The sequence below is a fragment of the Carcharodon carcharias genome, chromosome 10, assembly GCF_017639515.1.
Source record: "Carcharodon carcharias isolate sCarCar2 chromosome 10, sCarCar2.pri, whole genome shotgun sequence".
NCBI classification, from domain to species: domain Eukaryota; kingdom Metazoa; phylum Chordata; class Chondrichthyes; order Lamniformes; family Lamnidae; genus Carcharodon; species Carcharodon carcharias.
Window position 1 is genome coordinate 119,834,876 of NC_054476.1, and position 19,633 is coordinate 119,854,508.

The 19,633-nt window shown below is 39.5% G+C and overlaps 1 protein-coding gene across 2 annotated transcripts in view; it reads left to right on the forward strand.

Moving 5' to 3' along the window:
• The window catches only part of LOC121283108 (unconventional myosin-XIX), a 55,853-nt gene that overhangs the window by 25,430 nt on the left and 10,790 nt on the right, over positions 1-19,633 (forward strand). For both annotated transcript variants that reach the window (XM_041197220.1, XM_041197222.1), the window contains exons 8-17: positions 2,816-2,912; positions 4,285-4,361; positions 5,263-5,353; positions 5,619-5,790; positions 7,177-7,250; positions 8,000-8,121; positions 8,778-8,891; positions 15,407-15,583; positions 19,159-19,299; positions 19,400-19,507. In XM_041197220.1, the coding sequence (XP_041053154.1) occupies positions 2,816-2,912; positions 4,285-4,361; positions 5,263-5,353; positions 5,619-5,790; positions 7,177-7,250; positions 8,000-8,121; positions 8,778-8,891; positions 15,407-15,583; positions 19,159-19,299; positions 19,400-19,507 (1,173 nt within the window). The remainder of the gene's footprint in view (positions 1-2,815; positions 2,913-4,284; positions 4,362-5,262; positions 5,354-5,618; positions 5,791-7,176; positions 7,251-7,999; positions 8,122-8,777; positions 8,892-15,406; positions 15,584-19,158; positions 19,300-19,399; positions 19,508-19,633) is intronic.

A 19,633-nucleotide genomic window follows, 5' to 3' on the forward strand; every position in this document is an offset into this window, starting at 1 on the left:
TCACTGACATAGCTGAGAAGAGTGAAGACATAAAAACAAAAAAACTGCGGATGCTGGAAATCCAAAACAAAAACAGAATTACCTGGAAAAACTCAGCAGGTCTGGCAGCATCGGCGGAGAAGAAAAGAGTTGACGTTTCGAGTCCTCATGACCCTTCGACAGAACTTGAGTTCGAGTCCAGGAAAGAGCTGAAATATAAGCTGGTTTAAGGTGTGTGTGTGGGGGGCGGACCCGCCCCCCACACACACACCTTAAACCAGCTTATATTTCAGCTCTTTCCTGGACTCGAACTCAAGTTCTGTCGAAGGGTCATGAGGACTCGAAACGTCAACTCTTTTCTTCTCCGCCGATGCTGCCAGACCTGCTGAGTTTTTCCAAGAGTGAAGACATGTTAGCTAAATTTGTAGACGACACAAAGATAGGTAGGACAGTATGTTGTATAGAAGACATAAGTTCGTAGATGGATATAGATAAGTTGAGTGAGTGGGCAAAAATCTGACAGATGGAGTATAATGTGGGAAATGTGAAGTTGTTCACTTTGGCAGGAAGAATAAAAAAGCAGAGCATTACTTAAACGAGAATGACTGCAGAATTCTGAGGTGCAGAGGGATCTAGGTGTTCTCGTGCTTGTGTCTCAAAAAGTTAGTATGCAGGTACGGCATGTAATCAAGAAGACTAATGGAATGCTATCCTTTATTACAAGAGGAATTAAACATGAAAGGAAGGATGTTATGCTTCAGGCATTGGTGAGACTACATCTCGAATACTGTGTGTAGTTTTGGTCTCCTTATTTAAGGAAGGATGTAAATACATTGGAGGTGGTTCAGAGGAGGTTTACTAGATCGATACCTGGAATGAGTGGTTTGTCTGATGAATACAGGTTAGACAGGCTGGGCTTGTTTACACTGGAGTTTAGAAGAGTGAGAGGTGACTTGATTGAAGTATGCAAGATCCTGAATAGTCTTGACAAGGTGAATGTGAAAAAGATGTTTCCTTTTGTGGGTGAATCCAGAACTAGGGGCACTGTTTTAAAATTATGAAGTGCCCTTACAGGTCAGAGAGGAGGAGAATTTTTTTCTCTCAGAGGTTGTGCGACTTTGGAACTCTCTGCCCCAGAAGACGTTGGAGGTGGGGTCACTAAATATTTTAGGGCAGAGATAGATAGACTCTTACCTGGAAAAACTCAGCAGGTCTGGCAGCATCGGCGGAGAAGAAAAGAGTTGACGTTTCGAGTCCTCATGACCCTTCGACAGAACTTGAGTTTGAGTTCAAGAAAGAGCTGAAATATAAGCTGGTTTAAGGTGTGTGTGTGGGGGGCGGAGAGATAGAGAGACAGAGAGGTGGAGGGGGGGGTGGTGTGGTTGTAGGGACAAACAAGCAGTGATAGAAGCAGATCATCAAAAGATGTCAACGACAATAGTACAATAGAACACATAGATGTTAAAGTTAAAGTTGGTGATATTATCTAAACGAATGTGCTAATTAAGAATGGATGGTAGGGCACTCAAGGTATAGCTCTAGTGGGGTTTTTTTTATAATGGAAATAGGTGGGAAAAGGAAAATCTTTATAATTTATTGGAAAAAAAAAAGGAAGGGGGAAACAGAAATTTTCTTCCAATAAATTATAAAGATTTTCCTTTTCCCACCTATTTCCATTATAAAAAAAACCCCACTAGAGCTATACCTTGAGTGCCCTACCATCCATTCTTAATTAGCACATTCGTTTAGATAATATCACCAACTTTAACTTTAACACCTATGTGTTCTATTGTACTATTGTCGTTGACATCTTTTGATGATCTGCTTCTATCACTGCTTGTTTGTCCCTACAACCACACCGTGCCCCCCCCCCACCCCCCCCACCTCTCTGTCTCTCTATCTCTCCGCCCCCCACACACACACCTTAAACCAGCTTATATTTCAGCTCTTTCTTGGACTCAAACTCAAGTTCTGTCGAAGGGTCATGAGGACTCGAAACGTCAACTCTTTTCTTCTCCGCCAATGCTGCCAGACCTGCTGAGTTTTTCCAGGTAATTCTGTTTTTGTTTTGGATTTCCAGCATCCGCAGTTTTTTTGTTTTTATATATATATATAGATAGACTCTTGTTAGGCAAGGGAACCAAATGTTGTCAGGGGTAGATGGGAATATGGAACTTGAAACCCAAACAGATCGACCATGATCTTATTGAATGGTGGAGCAGGCTCAGAGAGCCGAATGGCCTACTTTTGCTCCTATTTTGTATGTTCGTATGTTGTTGTTGTCATTTCTTCTGCCTGAAAAATCCCACTTAGAGGAAAAGATACTGTTATTTCTGAAACACTTTCTAGATTGACACATTTTGCTATGTTTGAAACCAAACTGACATAGAATATGATTTGAGGCCTTCTCTTTTCAAAGATTGAACTTAGGCATTTGAAAGAGCTCTTGGGCTGCATTGCTGCAGAACCAGAAGCTTATTGCTAATGTACTTAGAGGTTTGTAATCAATATTTCCGCTAAGCTGTGCAACTTCACAGTCGTGCAGCAATTGGGAATATGCCACAGAGGGGAAAAAACAAGCTATGTCTCCTACAAGATGTAGTCATGCGCAATCACAGATCAATCTTAAAGGACAGTGCAGTGTAACAAGCTTGCCATTCATAACGAACAGAAGCTAGAGGAAATGTGGGTTGTAATGAAGCACAAACAGTAATGAAGGTAGTAGGAAAATTGAAATACTTTGCTGCTGTCTTGGATAACTTCTTTGTGTTTTGTTGAATCCATCAATTTAGCAATAGTCCAAATGCTGGAACTTACTAATGTAATGTTTCCTCAGGTAATGAAAGGAGCCACTGAGGAGCAGAGGTTGGAGTGGGGTCTTCCTGAAGCAGCAGAATTCTTCTGGTTACCAAATGCTGACAAAATGTTAGAAGGTTAGCAAGATTGTCAAATTTTGCCCAATGCTGCTTTTGAAAGTAGGCAATCCAAAAATACCTGGAAAAACTCAGCAGGTCTGGCAGCATCAGCGGAGAAGAAAAGAGTTGACGTTTCGAGTCCTCATGACCCTTCGGCAGAACTTGAGTTCGAGTCCACTCGAACTCAAGTTCTGCCGAAGGGTCATGAGGACTCGAAACGTCAACTCTTTTCTTCTCCGCCGATGCTGCCAGACCTGCTGAGTTTTTCCAGGTAATTCTGTTTTTGTTTTGGATTTCCAGCATCCGCAGTTTTTTTGTTTTTATTTTTGTTTTTATTTTTTGTTTTTATTTTGTTTTTATCCAAAAATACACTCATTAAGTACAATATACCTACAGTTTTATCATAAGCGGGCAATCTTCTATGACATTATTCACAGGAAGTTGGATGATACCCTGCTTTATCACCATTCTACCATGTAATACACAATGTATTATTGAATCTGGTGAGGCGGAGGTGTGTTTAAGCTATCCTCCTTTTTATATCAGAGCCAATTCTTATGCATAAGCCTGGCCTGAGATCATTCATTTAATTTATCGGTCAGCAAGTCACATATTAAAGAAAAAACTTGCACATTTATAGAATACATCTGATGTTTAAAGAATGAGAAATAAATTGTTTCTTATTACCTTCACCAATTCTCTCCCTTCTCATTATTTGCTTGACCTGTTGATTCTTTGCTGGAATATGGGAGTCCTATGAGGAGAATCCAAATATTGAGTTTCAGCAGAGTATTTGGCTAAGGGAGCATTATAGTTATGGTTCATCCTGCCCTTACCCAAAGTACATTTGAGCATTTTCAATTGGGGTTTCTGGAGAGTGACTGAGGGTGAATCCCTGAATTATTTTTTCTTCCTTACCTAAGTCTGTCATTTGAAGCCAGTTATAACACATGGATTACTGACCCTGCTTGGTGCAGCTAACTCACCACAGAGCAAGGAGCTAACCTAGAACCTTCCTATTCTTTTTGGCTCTTGGCTTCTATCTGAGTAAAGCATGTGAGATTGGCTACCCTTGTGAAACTTTTTATTTACAATGCAGTAGTAGGGAGGATTCTGTAACCTCTGAAACAGATTTGTCATTAAGCCATTTTTAAAGGCTGACATTCTACCTTGTTTGTCTGCCTTATAATGTGGTAATTCTGCCAGGTAATTCATGGAACAGATTTCTAAGTGACACTCTTGACTAATTTAATGTCTAAATGACCAACCAAGAAGAGGAAAAGAACCGTGAGGAGGTGTAAATTGAGCATAGTATGGAAGTTTCATGGTTTATGCAGATAGCTTGGCTATCAGTCCAACTGTTTCAATCTCTTTCTATGTTGTTATGCAGAGGACCAATTTGAAGAAACCAAAGATGCAATGCTACATTTGGGTATTGACCGTGGCACACAAGAGCAGGTGTTCAGGGTAGGTGAATCAATCATGATCCTTTGCAATTTCTCTCTTTTTAAATTAAACAGTAACTCATTAACCACTTTATTTGTTTTCATATTTTTTTAAAAATTATTTTTGTAAAATTAGAGATGGAAGCTGTCCTTTATCCAAGACAAGTTTAATTTTTCTCTTCTAGTAACAACTATTCAAACTTGTACACTGAAGAAAAATGCAAGTAGTTTATTTAAAGTATTCATTGGCATCTTGAGCTTTGAATCAGCTTATTGTTCCTCACTCCAGGGTAAATATGGTTGAGTGTAAGTAGGATAGTAAAAATCTTGTAATACTTGGTTGATTGGTAAAGTGATGAGCTCTGGGTCCAAGGTCAGAAAGTGTCACACAGGAAACGATTACAGCAGAATATGGAAATGGGGGAGGATAGGAAACTGGATTTAAAATTAGTTAGGAAGAAGAAAACGGATACCAGAATTTGAGGACAGTTTTTCAGAATGTTTGGAAATAGGTAATGTTGTCCTGTGGGTTTCATCCTTGTTCACAAAATGAAAAGGGGTCAAAAAAAAGGAGCAGTAGATGAGGAAAACGGAGGTGAGGAAAACTGAGGATTTAGTGCTGAGCTGTGTCTTGTGGGTAGGAGGGGGAGGGTAACAACACTTAATTAGAACATTGAAGGTAAACTAAAGTTTCCATCTATGAACAAGAAAGCATATAAAAACTTTAAACAAAGTACTGAAAGATATAAAAGTAAATTTGATGTAGTTTAATTCTGTTGTCCTCCCTTGCATGTTTTTTTCTATCTTCATTTTGTCAAATATTTTAAACCAATATATTTAGCATGGAGAAAGATGGCAAAAGTGTTTGTCGGCACAATTCTTGCTATTTTTCTATTTGTTTTGTGCTTTTCTTTTTCTGATAGGTTCTAGCTGGTCTTCTAAATCTTGGCAATGTGCGATTTAGCGTGCCTACCGATGAGTCTCGCCCTTGTGATCTCAAAGAAAAAGCTAAATGTAAGAAAAGTCAAATGGATTATTTATTTTCAAAAGCATGTTTCCATGAATTCTGAGGAAGTTGTGCTTTGAGAAATTTCCTGAAGTTTAGAGGCCAGTAACTCAACCCTTTTTTTCCTTTTAATTTTTTTCTGAAAAAAATCAGATTGTGTGCTTTGTGTTGACATGAGTTTTCCTCCTGGCACTGGGGATAGTCAATATGTGGCCTTCTGATTTATTTTTATTTTTGGGCTACTGCATTAATCAGAATCTCTGTTTCCTTCAGGCTTTCTTAAGAATACTGCAAATCTACTCAAGGTTTCTGAGGAGAACTTTTTGGAACAGCTCAGAGTCCGGACTATTACAGCAGGCAGACAGCAACAAATCTTTAAAAAGCCTTGCTCTAAAATAGAGTGTAGCACGAGAAGAGACTGTGTGGCCAAAGTCATCTATGCGAAGTAGGTGGCCCTTTATTGAGAATTTGAAGTCATGCTATATTTGTTAATTCAATTGAGCAAAGTAGTTTTCCCTTTGGAAAAGACAATAAATGGAGCATTAGAAAAATAAAAATGTTGAAGTTCTTCTGCAGTTGCCTGTGATTCCATGCTGGGCTCCCTGTTGGTTCAGTAAGTAAATGTACTCACAATGCGATAATAAAGCTAGCTAGACCATATACATTACAATTGGTATCAATGAGATTGGGATAGAGCAAAAGGATTCATAAGGGGGGTACCTTATTGTCAGAGGTGCCGTTTTTCAAATAAGATGTTAAAATCATCTGTTTGTTAGTGATATCATTTGAAGAAATGCACAAAGTTCTCTCATTTTTGGTAATCTTTTCTGCCTCAACTACCGCCAGTAATAACTAATTTGTCGGTCATTCATCTCATTTTCTATTAGTAAGATCTTTCAATGGACACATTGTTTAGGGCATTGCAAGTGTAATTAATTAGATGTGAAATGCTTTGGAATATCCTGAAGATGTAGTAGTGCATGTTTCTTTCTCTTCTCTAAGGGGGGAATTGAGAAAGCACTTGCATTTATATAAAACCTTCTGCAGAATCTTGCCCTTGTCGGGTGGGCTCGGCGGGGGTGGTCGGGAATCCACCACCCATGATTGGGATTGGAAGGCAATTTCACGCTGGTGGGCCAATTAAGATCTACCCAGCATGAAACGTGAGCAGCAGTGCTCAGCACTACCTGTGCGGGCGGGGGGAGGAGGTCGAGTGCGAACAGAGCTGCCTCAGGGAGAAGATGAGTTATGGAAAAAAATAAAGAAATTAAAATGTAATAAACATGTCTCCTCATGTGACTCTCACATGAGCAGGGACATGTTATTAATTAAATTTTAAAGTTTTTATTTTAGTTTTATTTGCTTTAGGAAACCCCATTCTGCCCGTGGATGAGGTTTTCTAAAAAGTGCAAAGGCCGCTTGGCCTTTTTGCCTGCCCGCTAACTGTAAGGTTGGACGGGCAGCGAAAAATTTAACTTAATTGATAATTTAGTGGTCTTAACAGGCCTCTTAATTGTTGTCGGGTGCGCTCGCGTCATTTCACACTCCAGCGGATCGGACGTTCATCTGCCCGCCGAGCTAAAAATTTTGCCCCTTATCACATCTTTAGGTTGTGCTGAACTGGACACTGGGAGATCTCTCTATGCCTTTCAATAATACCAGGTAACCCTTTATATCATCCGAGTTGGAAGATGGGTCGGCACAACTCCTTTAGTACAGCAGTGAAATTACCAACTGAGACCAACTTACGCATATAAATCTGTTGCAGTAACAATTTTTAGTATTCTTGATATTGTTCGTTTCTAACATTTTTGTTTTGGGTATTTTGCAGGTTGTTTGAGTGGCTGGTAAAAGTTATAAATGGCTCCATATGCTCAGATTCTTTCAGGTGGACACATTTTATAGGTATTTATGATAGCTTAATTACAAAATTGAAATCCTGGAATAGTTCTTTCTGTGACTTAATGTTACTGTTACGTAATAAGACAATAGAACAAGGTTATATTCCAAATAAACTATCAAACATAAAGTTGATCTTGCAGGAGAATGAAAAGGGAGATCACTTGCTGGAAGTACTCAATTTAACAGAGAAAAATATTATACAAATTTTGCTCTGGTTTTAAAAATATATCTTTCATTTGAAATATACTTCATTGAAAATGAATTTATGTTTCTTGCATGTGAATCGGAGCACTAGATCGAGACTGGGTCAAGTGTCCATTCATTTCATTTGGGCAAGTGGTTATTGTCCTCTGATCACTCAGATTGTCTTTTGCTGCTTCCTGGGGTTTTTTTTATAGACCATTTGCAATACTTTGCCAATAAGCTAGGTTACAGGCATTATGTGTAGAAAATGGTGATTGGTCATAGGTTGTGCTGTGCCACCTTGGCATCTCTTGCCTTACATTTTATTTATAAATTAAGCATTAATTCTACAAACTATTAGATTGTATAAGAATGGGAGCAATCATCTGACGAGGGACAAGTGATTGTAGAACTTGAATTTAAAACAGTTAATTTGAAAGTTTATCCTTGTTATATGGGCCATCTAACTTATCACTTTTCATTTTTGAAAAGACTTCAGTTGTGCATTGTTGTAAATGTGTATGCATTTAAGAAAAATAATGATGTTCAACACTTTCTTGTTTGTGCAGGTCTGTTGGATGTATACGGATTTGAGTCATTTCCACAAAATAACTTGGAACAGCTTTGTATTAACTATGCAAATGAAAAACTCCAGCAGCACTTTGTGGCACATTATCTCAAAGCACAGCAGGTACTCCAGCTCACTGATGCAGTGTATCTTTAATACGGCATGACACAGATGCTTCATCTGGAATTGTTATATTATGTGGAGGGTATCTGGAAATAATAAAACACCTACAATTAACTACTATGAACTAGCAAAGCTTGTTGGGATTCAATGGGAGACTTAAAGTTTGAAACTAAGGATGTGTTAAAATCAGGTGTAGGAGTTCCAGACATGAAATAATCTGCGTAAAGCTCAGTGGTAAACTGATGTGTGATTCAATCGCTATATGTGTACACTCTATTCTTCCCAATCTCCCTTGTACTCAAAGATTTCTCAAAACACTATAAAAACTAGTAGATGCAATGACATCTTCCTGATAAGTAATTTTTAAAATGAATGTTCAATTGCCTATTAGGCAAAGATTATTCCTAAACAGAGTAACTTTTGATTGGATCTATTCAGCTAGCTTTTGTACAGTGAAATCTATGACAAGTAGATGTAATTCTATTGACTCCACACATAAGGAGAGTAGGGAAGTAATGAGAGGCTGCGAGTAACATATACAAACAAACATATACAAACAGGCTATTTTCACAAATGAGATTTGGCTCAGACCTCTGGAAACTTTGCTATATTTTTGTATTTGAAGTTTTTTCACCCCCTGCTATCCTATTCTTTAGGAGGAATACAGTGCAGAAGGTCTGGAGTGGTCCTTTGTTAGTTACCAGGATAACCAGAGATGTTTAGATCTGATTGAGGGAAATCCCATCAGCATCTTTTCCCTTTTAAACGAGGTTGGTTGTTTCTTCAACTTGTTTTTTTGTAAGCATGTGCTGAGTAGAAAGCACAGATTGAAAGGTCACAGTGGTTTGGTTACTTGTTACAACCTTGTTAGTTGATTTGTCACACTAGGAGATTTATGGTTAAAATAAAAATTGACTTACTTTTGTCTCTGGTGAAGGAAATGAGTAAGAAGCAGAAATCTTTTCAGAAGTTTCAGTGATCCAATTATCTTTCATTGTACAGGACATCTCCAAATCCTTTGGCAGAATGTGACACCATGTACTGCTGAAATCAAAACTCACCAGAGTCTTCTCATTTTTCTTTCCCAGTACTTCAAAACTTTGCAATTTCTTACCTCCAATCTTTCATTTTGCCTGCAATCTTCATACATTCATAGTACAGTAGTATGTCAAATACTGTCCAAAAAACCAGAGTTGTCCGAAAACTAGACATTTTTAGAATGTGCCATGCGTCAATTTTGAGTAAAGTTAAAAAATGTAATTTACCTGGACAATTAGGCTAGGTGTTGCGTTGGTGGAGTATGGTGCCTGATTAGTTATCCCCTTTGCCGCTTGCGCGCCTGTCTGTTTCTGTGCCCCGAGCGACTCTTGACCCATAGAACCATAGAAAAGTTATGGTGTAGAAAGAGGCCATTCAGCCTATTGTGTCTGCACCAGCCAAAAAATAGAAAAAAAAAAGAAATTAGCCATGCATTTAAATCCCACTTTCCAGCACCTGATCCGTAGCCTTGCAGGTTACAGCTCTTCAGGTGCAAATCCAAGTACCTGTTAAATGAAAGCAAAATACTGCAGATGCTGGAAATCTGAAACAAAAGCACAAATACCTGGAAAAGCGCAGCAGGTCTGAAAACATCTACGGAGAGGAATACAGTTGATGTTTCAAGTCCGTATGACTCTGATGAAGAGTCAAACGGACTTGAAATGTCAACTGTATTCCTCTCCGCAGATGCTGTCAGACCTGCTGAGTTTTTCCAGGTATTTTTGTTTTTGTTACTTGTTAAATGAGTTGAGCGTTTCAGCCTCAAGCATCAATTCAGGCGGTGAATTCCAGATGCCCACCGCCCTATGAATGAAAAAGATTTTCCTTATGTGTCCTCTAATCCTACCAATCACCTTAAATCTATGCCCCCAATAATTGACCCCTCAGCCAGGGGAAACATGTCTTCCCTGTCTACCCTATCTGGGCCCCTCATAATTTTGTACACCTCAATTGGGTCATCCCTTGGCCTCCTCTGTTCTAAAGAAAACAGTCCAGCCTATCCAATCTTTCCTCACTGTTGCAATTTTCAAGCCCTGGCAACATTCTTGTAAATCTCCTTTGTACTCTCTGCAGAGCAATTATGCCCTTCCTGTAACGTGGTGACCAAAACTATACAGAAAATTCCAGCTGTGGCCTAACCAGTGTTTTATACAGTTCCAGCATTACATCCCTACTTTTGCATTCAGTCCTCATCCAATAAAGGATAACATTCCCTATGTTTTTTTTACCACCTTATGCACTTGTCCTACCACCTTCAGGGACCTGTGGACATGCACTCCAAGGTCCCTCACTTCCTCAACCCCTCTCAATATCTTCCTATTTATTGAGTATTCCCTTGCTTTGTTTGCCCTCTACAATTGCATTATCTCACACTACTCCAGATTAAATTCCATTTGCCACTTTTCTGCCCACTCAACCAAACTATTGATATTATTCTGGAGACAACAGCTATCCTCTTCACTATCAACTACACGGTCAATTTTTGTGTAATCTGCAAATTCCTGATCATGCCATTTAAGTTCAAATCATTAATATATCCAGTAACCAGCAAGATCCCCAACACTGAGCCCTTGGAATGCCACTGGGAACCACTTGCCATTTGCAAAAACATTTATCGACTATTTCCCTTTGCTTTCTGTTGTTGAGTCAATTTTGGATCCAACTCACACCTTTCCCTGTATCCCATGGGATCTCACTTGTCTGACCAGTCTGCCACGTGGGACCTTGTCAAGTGCCTTACTAAAATCCATGTAGACAATATCCACTACACTACCCTCATCAATCTCAATCCTCCTGTTACATCCTCAAAAAATTCAATTAAGTTAGTAAGACTTGAGTAAGACTTTTCCCTTAACAAAATCATACTGACTATCCCTGATCAATCTGTGCCTTTCTAAGTGCTGGTTTATCCTGTCTGTCAGAATTAATTCCAATAATTTGCCCACTACCAAAGTCAGACTGACTGGCGTATAATTTTCTGGCATATTCCTCACACCCTTTTTAAATGTTGGTACAATGTTCGCAGAACTCCAAACCTCTGGTACCTCGCCTGTATCAAGTGAGAATTTGAAAATGATCCTCAGAGCATCCACTATTTCCTCCCTGGCTTCCTTTAACAGCCTGGGATTCAGACCATCTGGCTCTGGTGATTTATCCACCTTCAAGGATTTCAGTCCCTCTAATATTTCCTCTTTCGTTATGCTTATTATTTCACACTCCTCCTCTTTAACTAGAATGTCTGCATCATCCATCTCCTTAGTGAAGATAGAGACAAAGTACTCATTCAGGATCTTGCACACACCTTCAGCATCAATGCATAAGTTACCATGTACACCTCTGATAGGTCCTACCCTTTCCTTTGTTATTCTCTTGTTCTTAATGTACTGGTAAACATCCTTGGGTTTTTTTGATTTACCTGCCAATATGTTTTTGTATCCCCTTTGCTTTTCTAATTTCCTTTTTTACTTCACCACTGTACTTTCTATACTCCTCTAGATTTAAACAGTATTAACCTTTTTTGTGACTGTCATAAGCTTTCTTTTTCAGCTTTATCTTACCCTGTATGCTTCTGGGTAACCAGGGAGCTCTAGATTCAGCTGTACTACCCTTTTTCTTAGTGGGCTCAAGTCTACACTGTGTCATGGAATCATGCTTTTGCATGCTTCCCAATGATTTGTCACAGTTTTCTCTTTAGTAACTTCCCACCCGATCTGGCTTGACCCAAACGGCCCATGGCCCGAACTGCCTGACCAGAAATCCGGCAAGATCTGAAATCTGGCACAGCCACTGTCTTGAGCTTGCTGGTTTTGAGACACTATGCCTATACAAATCACATGCTGCCTAATAGGTATCTTGTATTTTGCCTCCTTTCTTTTATTTTGGTGTCGTGAACATTGTCTGCTTAGCTCAGTGATAACTCTCTCACCTAAGTTGGAAGATCAGATGTTCAAGTCTCACCCCAGGATTTGAGTGCATAATATAGGCTGACACTTCAGTACACTACTGAAACAGTGCTGTATTGTCAGGGAGGAAATATTAAATCAATCTTCTGTTCAGATCAATATAAAAAGTTTGATGGAAATACTCGAGGAACAGTGTCATAACTAACATTTTTTCATCAAATTTTTTGCATAGGAACAGTCCAACTGGTCTATTCCGAAGTTAATGCTCCACACAGGCCTACTTCACCCAATGCTTTCTGCACAGCCTTTTGTCCCCTTCACCTCATACTTGTCTAGCTTCCTCCTAAAGACATCTACACTATTTGACTCAACTATTCCATTTGGAATCTGACACTCTACGTTTATCCATCAAATGACATCACAAAAACTATTGATTAATCATTTGTGAGATTTTTCTCTGTGTAAACTAGCTGGTGTGCTGATCTAACACTGTGAAAGGTCATCCATTGGTTGCCAAATCCTTTGGGTGTCCTGAGGATGTGAAAGGGATTTTATAAATGGAAGTTTGCTATTTCTGTTTTTTGTTGTTGTTTCTGTTGTTTATTCCTTTTCATTCATTCTTTCTGCATTCTCTTATTGGTTTCTACAGGCCTAAGTTTGTATATTTTATTTGAAATTGGGAATGAGGTGCATAGACCTGCATAAATTATCAGTGCATATCCATTGGATTGAAAAAGTAAATTGAGGTGCTGTATTACTAGTTTGTTTTTTATTAACTTTCCAGGGAAGTATTTACTCTCACAGCCTGACTGTGGTAAACATGAGCAGAACTAGCATCTAATTATCTTTGTCAACTATTGTCAGACGAACTTTCTTTCTTGGACTCAAAATGTAATCTTAAAAATTTAGTTCCATCAATTTCACTAACTTTGCTCATGCCAAGATCAATGCCACATTTACTAGAACAGGAACAGCAACTTGCATTAACATGGTGTACAACACAGAGATAAGCCTTTTGGCCCGACTAGTCTATGCCAATGTTCATATTCCCCACAAGCCTCCTCCCACCCTCCCTTATCTAACTCTACCCATATAATCTTCTATTCCTTTCTCTTGTGCTTATCTGCCTTCTTCTTGAATGTAACTATGCTGTTTTCCTTTCTATACTCTTTGTGGTAACCTGTTCCACATCCTTGCCACTATTAGTTTTTTTATTTTAAAGCTTCCCCAATTTTACTATTGGATTTCTTAGTGATTATATTTATAACATTTAGTTTTGGAAAGCCCACCCCATCCTCAAATGGAAACACTTTCTTTACATCTGCTATATCAAACTGTTTCATTATCTTAAAGACCTTTATCAGGTCAAATATTGGGAAGGCTGAAACCATTATCTTCAGTGCCCATTCCATTTCCTAGCTACCAACTCCATCCCTCTCCCTGGCGACAATCTGACTAAACCAGTCTGCTCGCAACCTTGGTGTCAAATTTGAGATGAGCAACTGAACGCATAATTGCGCTGTATCAAAGAATACCTATTTTCACCTCTGTAACTTTGCCCCTGCTGAAACCCTCATTCATGCCTTTGTTACCTCTATACTTGACAGTTCCAACACACTTCTGGCTGGTCTCCCACATTCCATCCTTCATAAACTTGAGTTCATCCAAAACTCTGCTGGCCTTTTCTTAACTTGCATGAAGTCCCAATCACAATCACCTACCACTTCTGTGTCCCCTGCATTGGCTCATGGTCAATCAATGCCCTGATTTTTAAATTCTCATCATTATTTTCAAATCCCTCCATGACCTCTCTGTAATCTCCTTCAGCCCACAATTCATCTAGTTTGGGTGCCTTAAGCATTTCTGATTTTAAATCGTTCCAGTATTCGTAACCGTGCCTTCGGTTGCCTAGGCACTAAGCTCTGGAATACCTTCTCTATGCCTCACTACTTTGCTTTTCTCATTTAAAACACTCCTTAATATCTACCTGCTTGGCAGAGCTATAATCAATATGTAGCTTGGTGTTGCATTATGTTTTATAATGCTCCTGTGAAGCGGCTTGGGATATTTCATTCTGTAAAAGCTTGATATAAATATAAGTTGTTTTGTCATCATCACCCTCAGCCTTCTCTTTTCCAGAGAAAAGAGCCTCAGCCTTTCTTGATAAGTACATCCTCTCAGATCTGGTATAATGCTTGTGACTCATTTTTGCACCTTTTCCAATTCTATACCCTTTTTATAATATGGAGACAAGAACCACTTAAAAATGTGTCTCAACTTTCTTTTATCTCCACTGAATAGCATGCTGCACCAGGTGTGAGCTGGCTGCTGCACCAGGTGTGAGCTGGCTGCTGCACCAGGTGTGAGCTGGCTGCTGCACCAGGTGTGAGCTGGCTGCTGCACCAGGTGTGAGCTGGCTGCTGCACCAAGTGTGAGCTGGTTGCTGCACCAAGGGAACCAATATTGATCATTTGAATTGAGAATCAGACTTCACCAGTCAAGACCTATTTGCAATAAGAATTTGAACTAACCAATAGTGGACTTTTGCACAATTTCATTTGAATCATCAGATTATTTCAATTAAGTAGCTAAGAATTAAGAATAGTCAACTGTATTCTTGCACCTTATGTTGCCTTGGCATTTCTCAGCATTTTGGCACACTTATTTAGGTGATGCTCATTTTTTCTGTATGTCAACTTAAATTACCACTTTTAAAGAGAGAAGATGCTTTCATGTAGCACATTTCATAACTTTGAGACATTCCAATGTGCCTTACAGCCAGTTAATTACTTCTAAGTGTATTCTCTCTTGTCATGTAGGAAACTTGCTATGTTTACCATAATACCTTTGAACAAAATTTTGTACAATGCCAGATTTATAGAAATCCACTTGCACTGAATTCTGTATTGTGAAACTCATATTGTGGTGGATATTCTAACATACCTGGTGGTTGGCATTATTAAAATTTGTATCATTTTACCAAACAGCTCAATCAAGCCTTATTGCACAAGCATTGGTATAACTTCATTTTCGCTAACTCTTGTTGTACGTGAGGTGATGGGGGACGGGGTGGGGGGGAGGGAACAATTTAAAATTGTGATTTTTTGAAATAAAACACTTCATCATGCTTTGTGCCTTTTTTTAAAAGTGAAATGGATTTTTACCTAATTTCTGATTTTTAAAAAAATTATTCTAGCTCCTACAAGCATGGATGTTATGATGCTTTATTTGTTCAATAAATTATAGTGATGGGTTGTATATATATATATATATATATATATATATATTTAGTAAATGCTCACCGATTCTTCATTTGAATTTATTCATGATCTCTTCTCCTGTAGGAGAGCCGTCTCAACCGACTTCCAGATGCAAACGAATTTAAAACTCGCCTCCAGGCAGCCTTGGCCAGTAACCACTGTCTGAGTTGGAATGTGTTTAGCAAGGTTCCCAATTTCATAGTGGCTCATTATGCCGGCAAGGTTAACTACCAGATTGAAGGAATGATGGAAAAGAACAAGGTAAGGAAAATTGAATATTCCTGAGATGGTCACTGCAGACTCGGTTAATGAGGTATTTACAACACAGCACTTCCTCATTCTTGCACTGAAGTGTCAGCCTGGATTATGTCCTCAAAGTCCCTACTTGGGTCTTGAACCTGCAGCCTTCTCAGTTAAAGTAATGCCTGATGTATGTGTAGTGTCCATCTTGTCTTGGCTGTTTTTTTTTTGCTTTTGCTTTGTCCATCAGCTAAAACAGAAATACGCTGAGTTTTAAAGCATATGTGAACACACATGGATTTGTGTAGCGTGATGGGAGTCAGGTATGATTTCCCTTGCTACACTGAGTTTTTCAACTTGATTAGTACTGCAGGGGAGTGATGAGCAAAGGTTTTTCTCCATTGCGGGGAGAAAATTGAGGAGTCTCTATCAGTATCCTTTACTTTACCTGGTACACAGTAATTGTGTAGTTTGAAGGGAGGGAGTGAATAATGTGTTTTTATTTATATTCGGTAAATAATTATGATTTATTATGTTCAGTAGATGATGGCATTATAGAATGTTCTTTCTATACTGTGTCCAAAAAATAAGTTACTATAGTATTTTTGATAATTTGAAAGGTTACTCGGTGCAATCGTGCTGATAACTTATTCTCATGTACTTTTATTAGTTATTTTAAGAAATTCCTTATTTCTCCCTCATTGATAAAGAATTCATTATAAATATTTATGAGGTGCCTTTTTAAGATTATGGCCTCGAGATCCTTAAAGGCAAAAACGACACAGCCTTTTGTTGCAGCTGCTGTCTCTTGGTGTTTTCTGCAGACTGAGGTTACCTTGTTATGCTCAGTAATGGCATGTCATATTCATAACTTCAAATATGGACTCTGTTTGTATTGAAGTTTATGGAGCTATCTTTTGTTTAAAATGGCCACCAAGGGTCAAGTGACCTTTGCAATTTCAACAGACCACTTGAAGCTTTCAGAACGTTCCTAATAAAATCACCCTGTTTGGAGGCCTCCTCCCCCATATACCCACCCCTTATTGCACATGCCTAGACGGCACACCTCTGTGGAAATCACACTGTCTCATAAAGACATTGAGACCCATTTCAGACTAAGGAATGTCGACACCCATATCCTGAAAGCATCCAGGACTGCATTCCTGGCTTGAATAGGTCTTTTCAGAAACATAGAAAGTAATGGTCTCAAGCATGCATGGGGCTGGGAACAGTGGCACAGGATTTGGTTAATCAAAGTAAGGCCAACGCCATATTCGGAAGGGAGTTGTAAGCAGCAACATGGTGAGGAAGCCACATTTTTAGGCTGTCCCCTTTCTTTCAGGCAGTCTGCAGAAAACATCAAGAGACAGCAGCTGCAACAAAAGGCTGTGTCGTTTTTGCCTTTAAGGATCTCGAGGCCATAATCTTAAAAGAGCCAGCCAACCTAAGGAAATTTAACCTCGTGATATGAAAACCTCAAGTGCCTAGTTTTGTGACCTGCTGAACATTCATCTGATCTAAGTAATCCTGCAACAATCCAGATATCTGACTTCAGCTATTAACAATTCAAGAGTGAAAAAAGACCCCTTCCTGTATTGGCCCCACAGTGATTTTTTTTTTAATTCATTCAAGGGATTTGGGCTTCACTGGCTAGGCCAGCATTCATTGCCCATCCCTACTTGTCCTTGAGAAGGTGGTGGTGAGCTGCCTTCTTGAACCGCTGCAGTCCATGTGTGTAGGTACACCCACAATACTGTTAGGAAGGTAGTTCCAGGATTTTAACCCAGCAGCAGTGAAGGAACAATGATATATTTCCCAGTCAGGTTGGTGTGTGGTGAGGAGGAGACTTGCAGGTGGTGGTGTTCCCATGTGTCTACTGCCCTTGTCCTTCTAGATTGTCGTAGTTGTGAATTTGAAAGGTGCTGTCTAAGGAGTCTTGGTGAGTTTCTGCAGTGCATCTTGTAGATGGTACACACTGCTGCTACTGTGCGTCAGTGGTATTGGGAGCGAATATTTGTGGATGGGGTGCCAATCAAGCAGGCTGCTTTGTACTGGATGGTGTCAAGCTCCTTGAGTGTTGTTGGAGCTGCACTCATCAGGCAAGTGTAGAGTATTCCATCACACTCCTGAATTGTGCCTTGTATATTGTAGAAAAGCTGTGGAGAGCCAAGAGGTGAGTTACGTGCCACAGTGTTCTTAGCCTCTGACCTGCTGTTGTAGCCAGAGTTTTTATATGGCTAGTCCAGTTCAGTTTCTAGTCAATGGTAACCCCCAGGATATTGATAGTGGGGGATTCAGCAATGATAATGCCATTGAATGTCAAGGGGTGATGGCTAGATTCTCTCTTGTTGGAGATGGTCATTGCCTGGCACTTGTGTGGCGCGAATGGTACTTGTCACTTGTCACCCAAGCCTGGATATTGTACAGGTCTTGCTGCATTTGGACATGGATTGCTTCAGTATGTGAAGAGTTGTGAATCGTGCTGAACATTGTGCAACCATCAGCGAACATCCCCACTTCTGACCTAATGATGGAAGGAAGGTCATCGATGAAGCAGCTAAAGATGGTTGGGCCTAGGACACTACCTGAGGAACTCCTGCAGTGATGCCCTGGAGCTGTGATGACTGACCTCCAACAACAACGATCATCTTCCTTTGTGCTAGATTTGACTCCAACCAGCGGAGAGTTTCCCCTCTGATTCCCATTGACTCCAGTTTAGCTAGGGCTCCTTGAGCCACACTTGGCCAAATGTGGTCGTGATGTCAAGGGCAGTCACTCTCACCTCACTTCTGCAGTTCAGCTTTTTTGTCCATGTTTGAACCCAGGCTGTAATGAGGTCAGGAGCTGAGTTGCCCTGATGGAACTCAAACTGAGCATCAGTTAGCAGAGCTAAACTGTTGATGACCCCTTCCATCACTTTACTAATGATGGCGAGTAGACTGATGGGATGGTAATTGGCTGGGTTGCATATGCCCTGCTTTTTGTGTGCAGGACATACCTGGGCAGTTTTCCACATTGCTGGGTAGATGCCAGTGTTGTAGCTGTACTGGAAGAGCTTGTTCTACCATGAACCCAACACGTGAACTCTGAACTGTTCTTTTGGTTAACAACTTGTAAAAGTATACTATTTTCTTTAAACGTGTGTGTGTGTAGTAGTAGTAGACTTTCTGGGTGAATGCATGAATAAATATCCTCTTAAACCCACAAAAGCTTGCTGCTCTTATTTGTATTGACTACATACTCGCTGCTCTTATTCAAATTGACTACATACTTGAGGGGGCTAAGAGATGCACGCACCTTCCTTTCCAAAATCACACCAATTATGGACAGTAAGGAAAGGGGGTATTCAGTTTATCTCTCCACCCTTGTCTGTAACAACAAATTGTGTGTTAATGATATGGTTCTGTGTATAAAAATAAGTAATCACAGCATTGCACTATTATTAGCATTTTAAGTAATTGAACATTGTACTAAGTGCCATTTTAATAAAACTACAGGTTTTGTTAAAAGAGCTTTGCTGTTAACATTGCTGTGATCACCTTGCAGCAAATGGACCATTTTATATATTGTAAATCAATATGTTCTTGCTGCACTAGGATCCTGTCCCACCAGAGCTGGTTCAGTTGCTACAGAAATCTCAGGATGCCTTGCTGAAGGAGCTTTTTCCTGTTGAAGGGAAGGCACACGATGATAATAAAGCTCAGAACAAAGCAGCTACTGTGGTCTCCAAATTTAAGGTCTGTTTGTATTAACATTGTATTTCTATAACTGACCAATACAAAAAGTCTCTTGTAGTTCTGTTCTCCAACGTTTTTCCACTTCTTCCTTCTCCTTTAGGGTTCACTGGAAAGGCTAATGCGTATATTGAACAGCACCACACCTCACTACATCAGATGCATCAAGCCTAACATGGACTGCAAACCTTTCCTTTTCAGATCAGAGGAGGTACTGTCATAAAACAAGAAAAATTGCTCTTGTTGATGAAGCTATGAGCAATAAACTAGTTTTGACTATTCAAGTTTAGCTGATAAAACTTGAATTAGTTTGACTTATGATGGGTTATCTGTATAT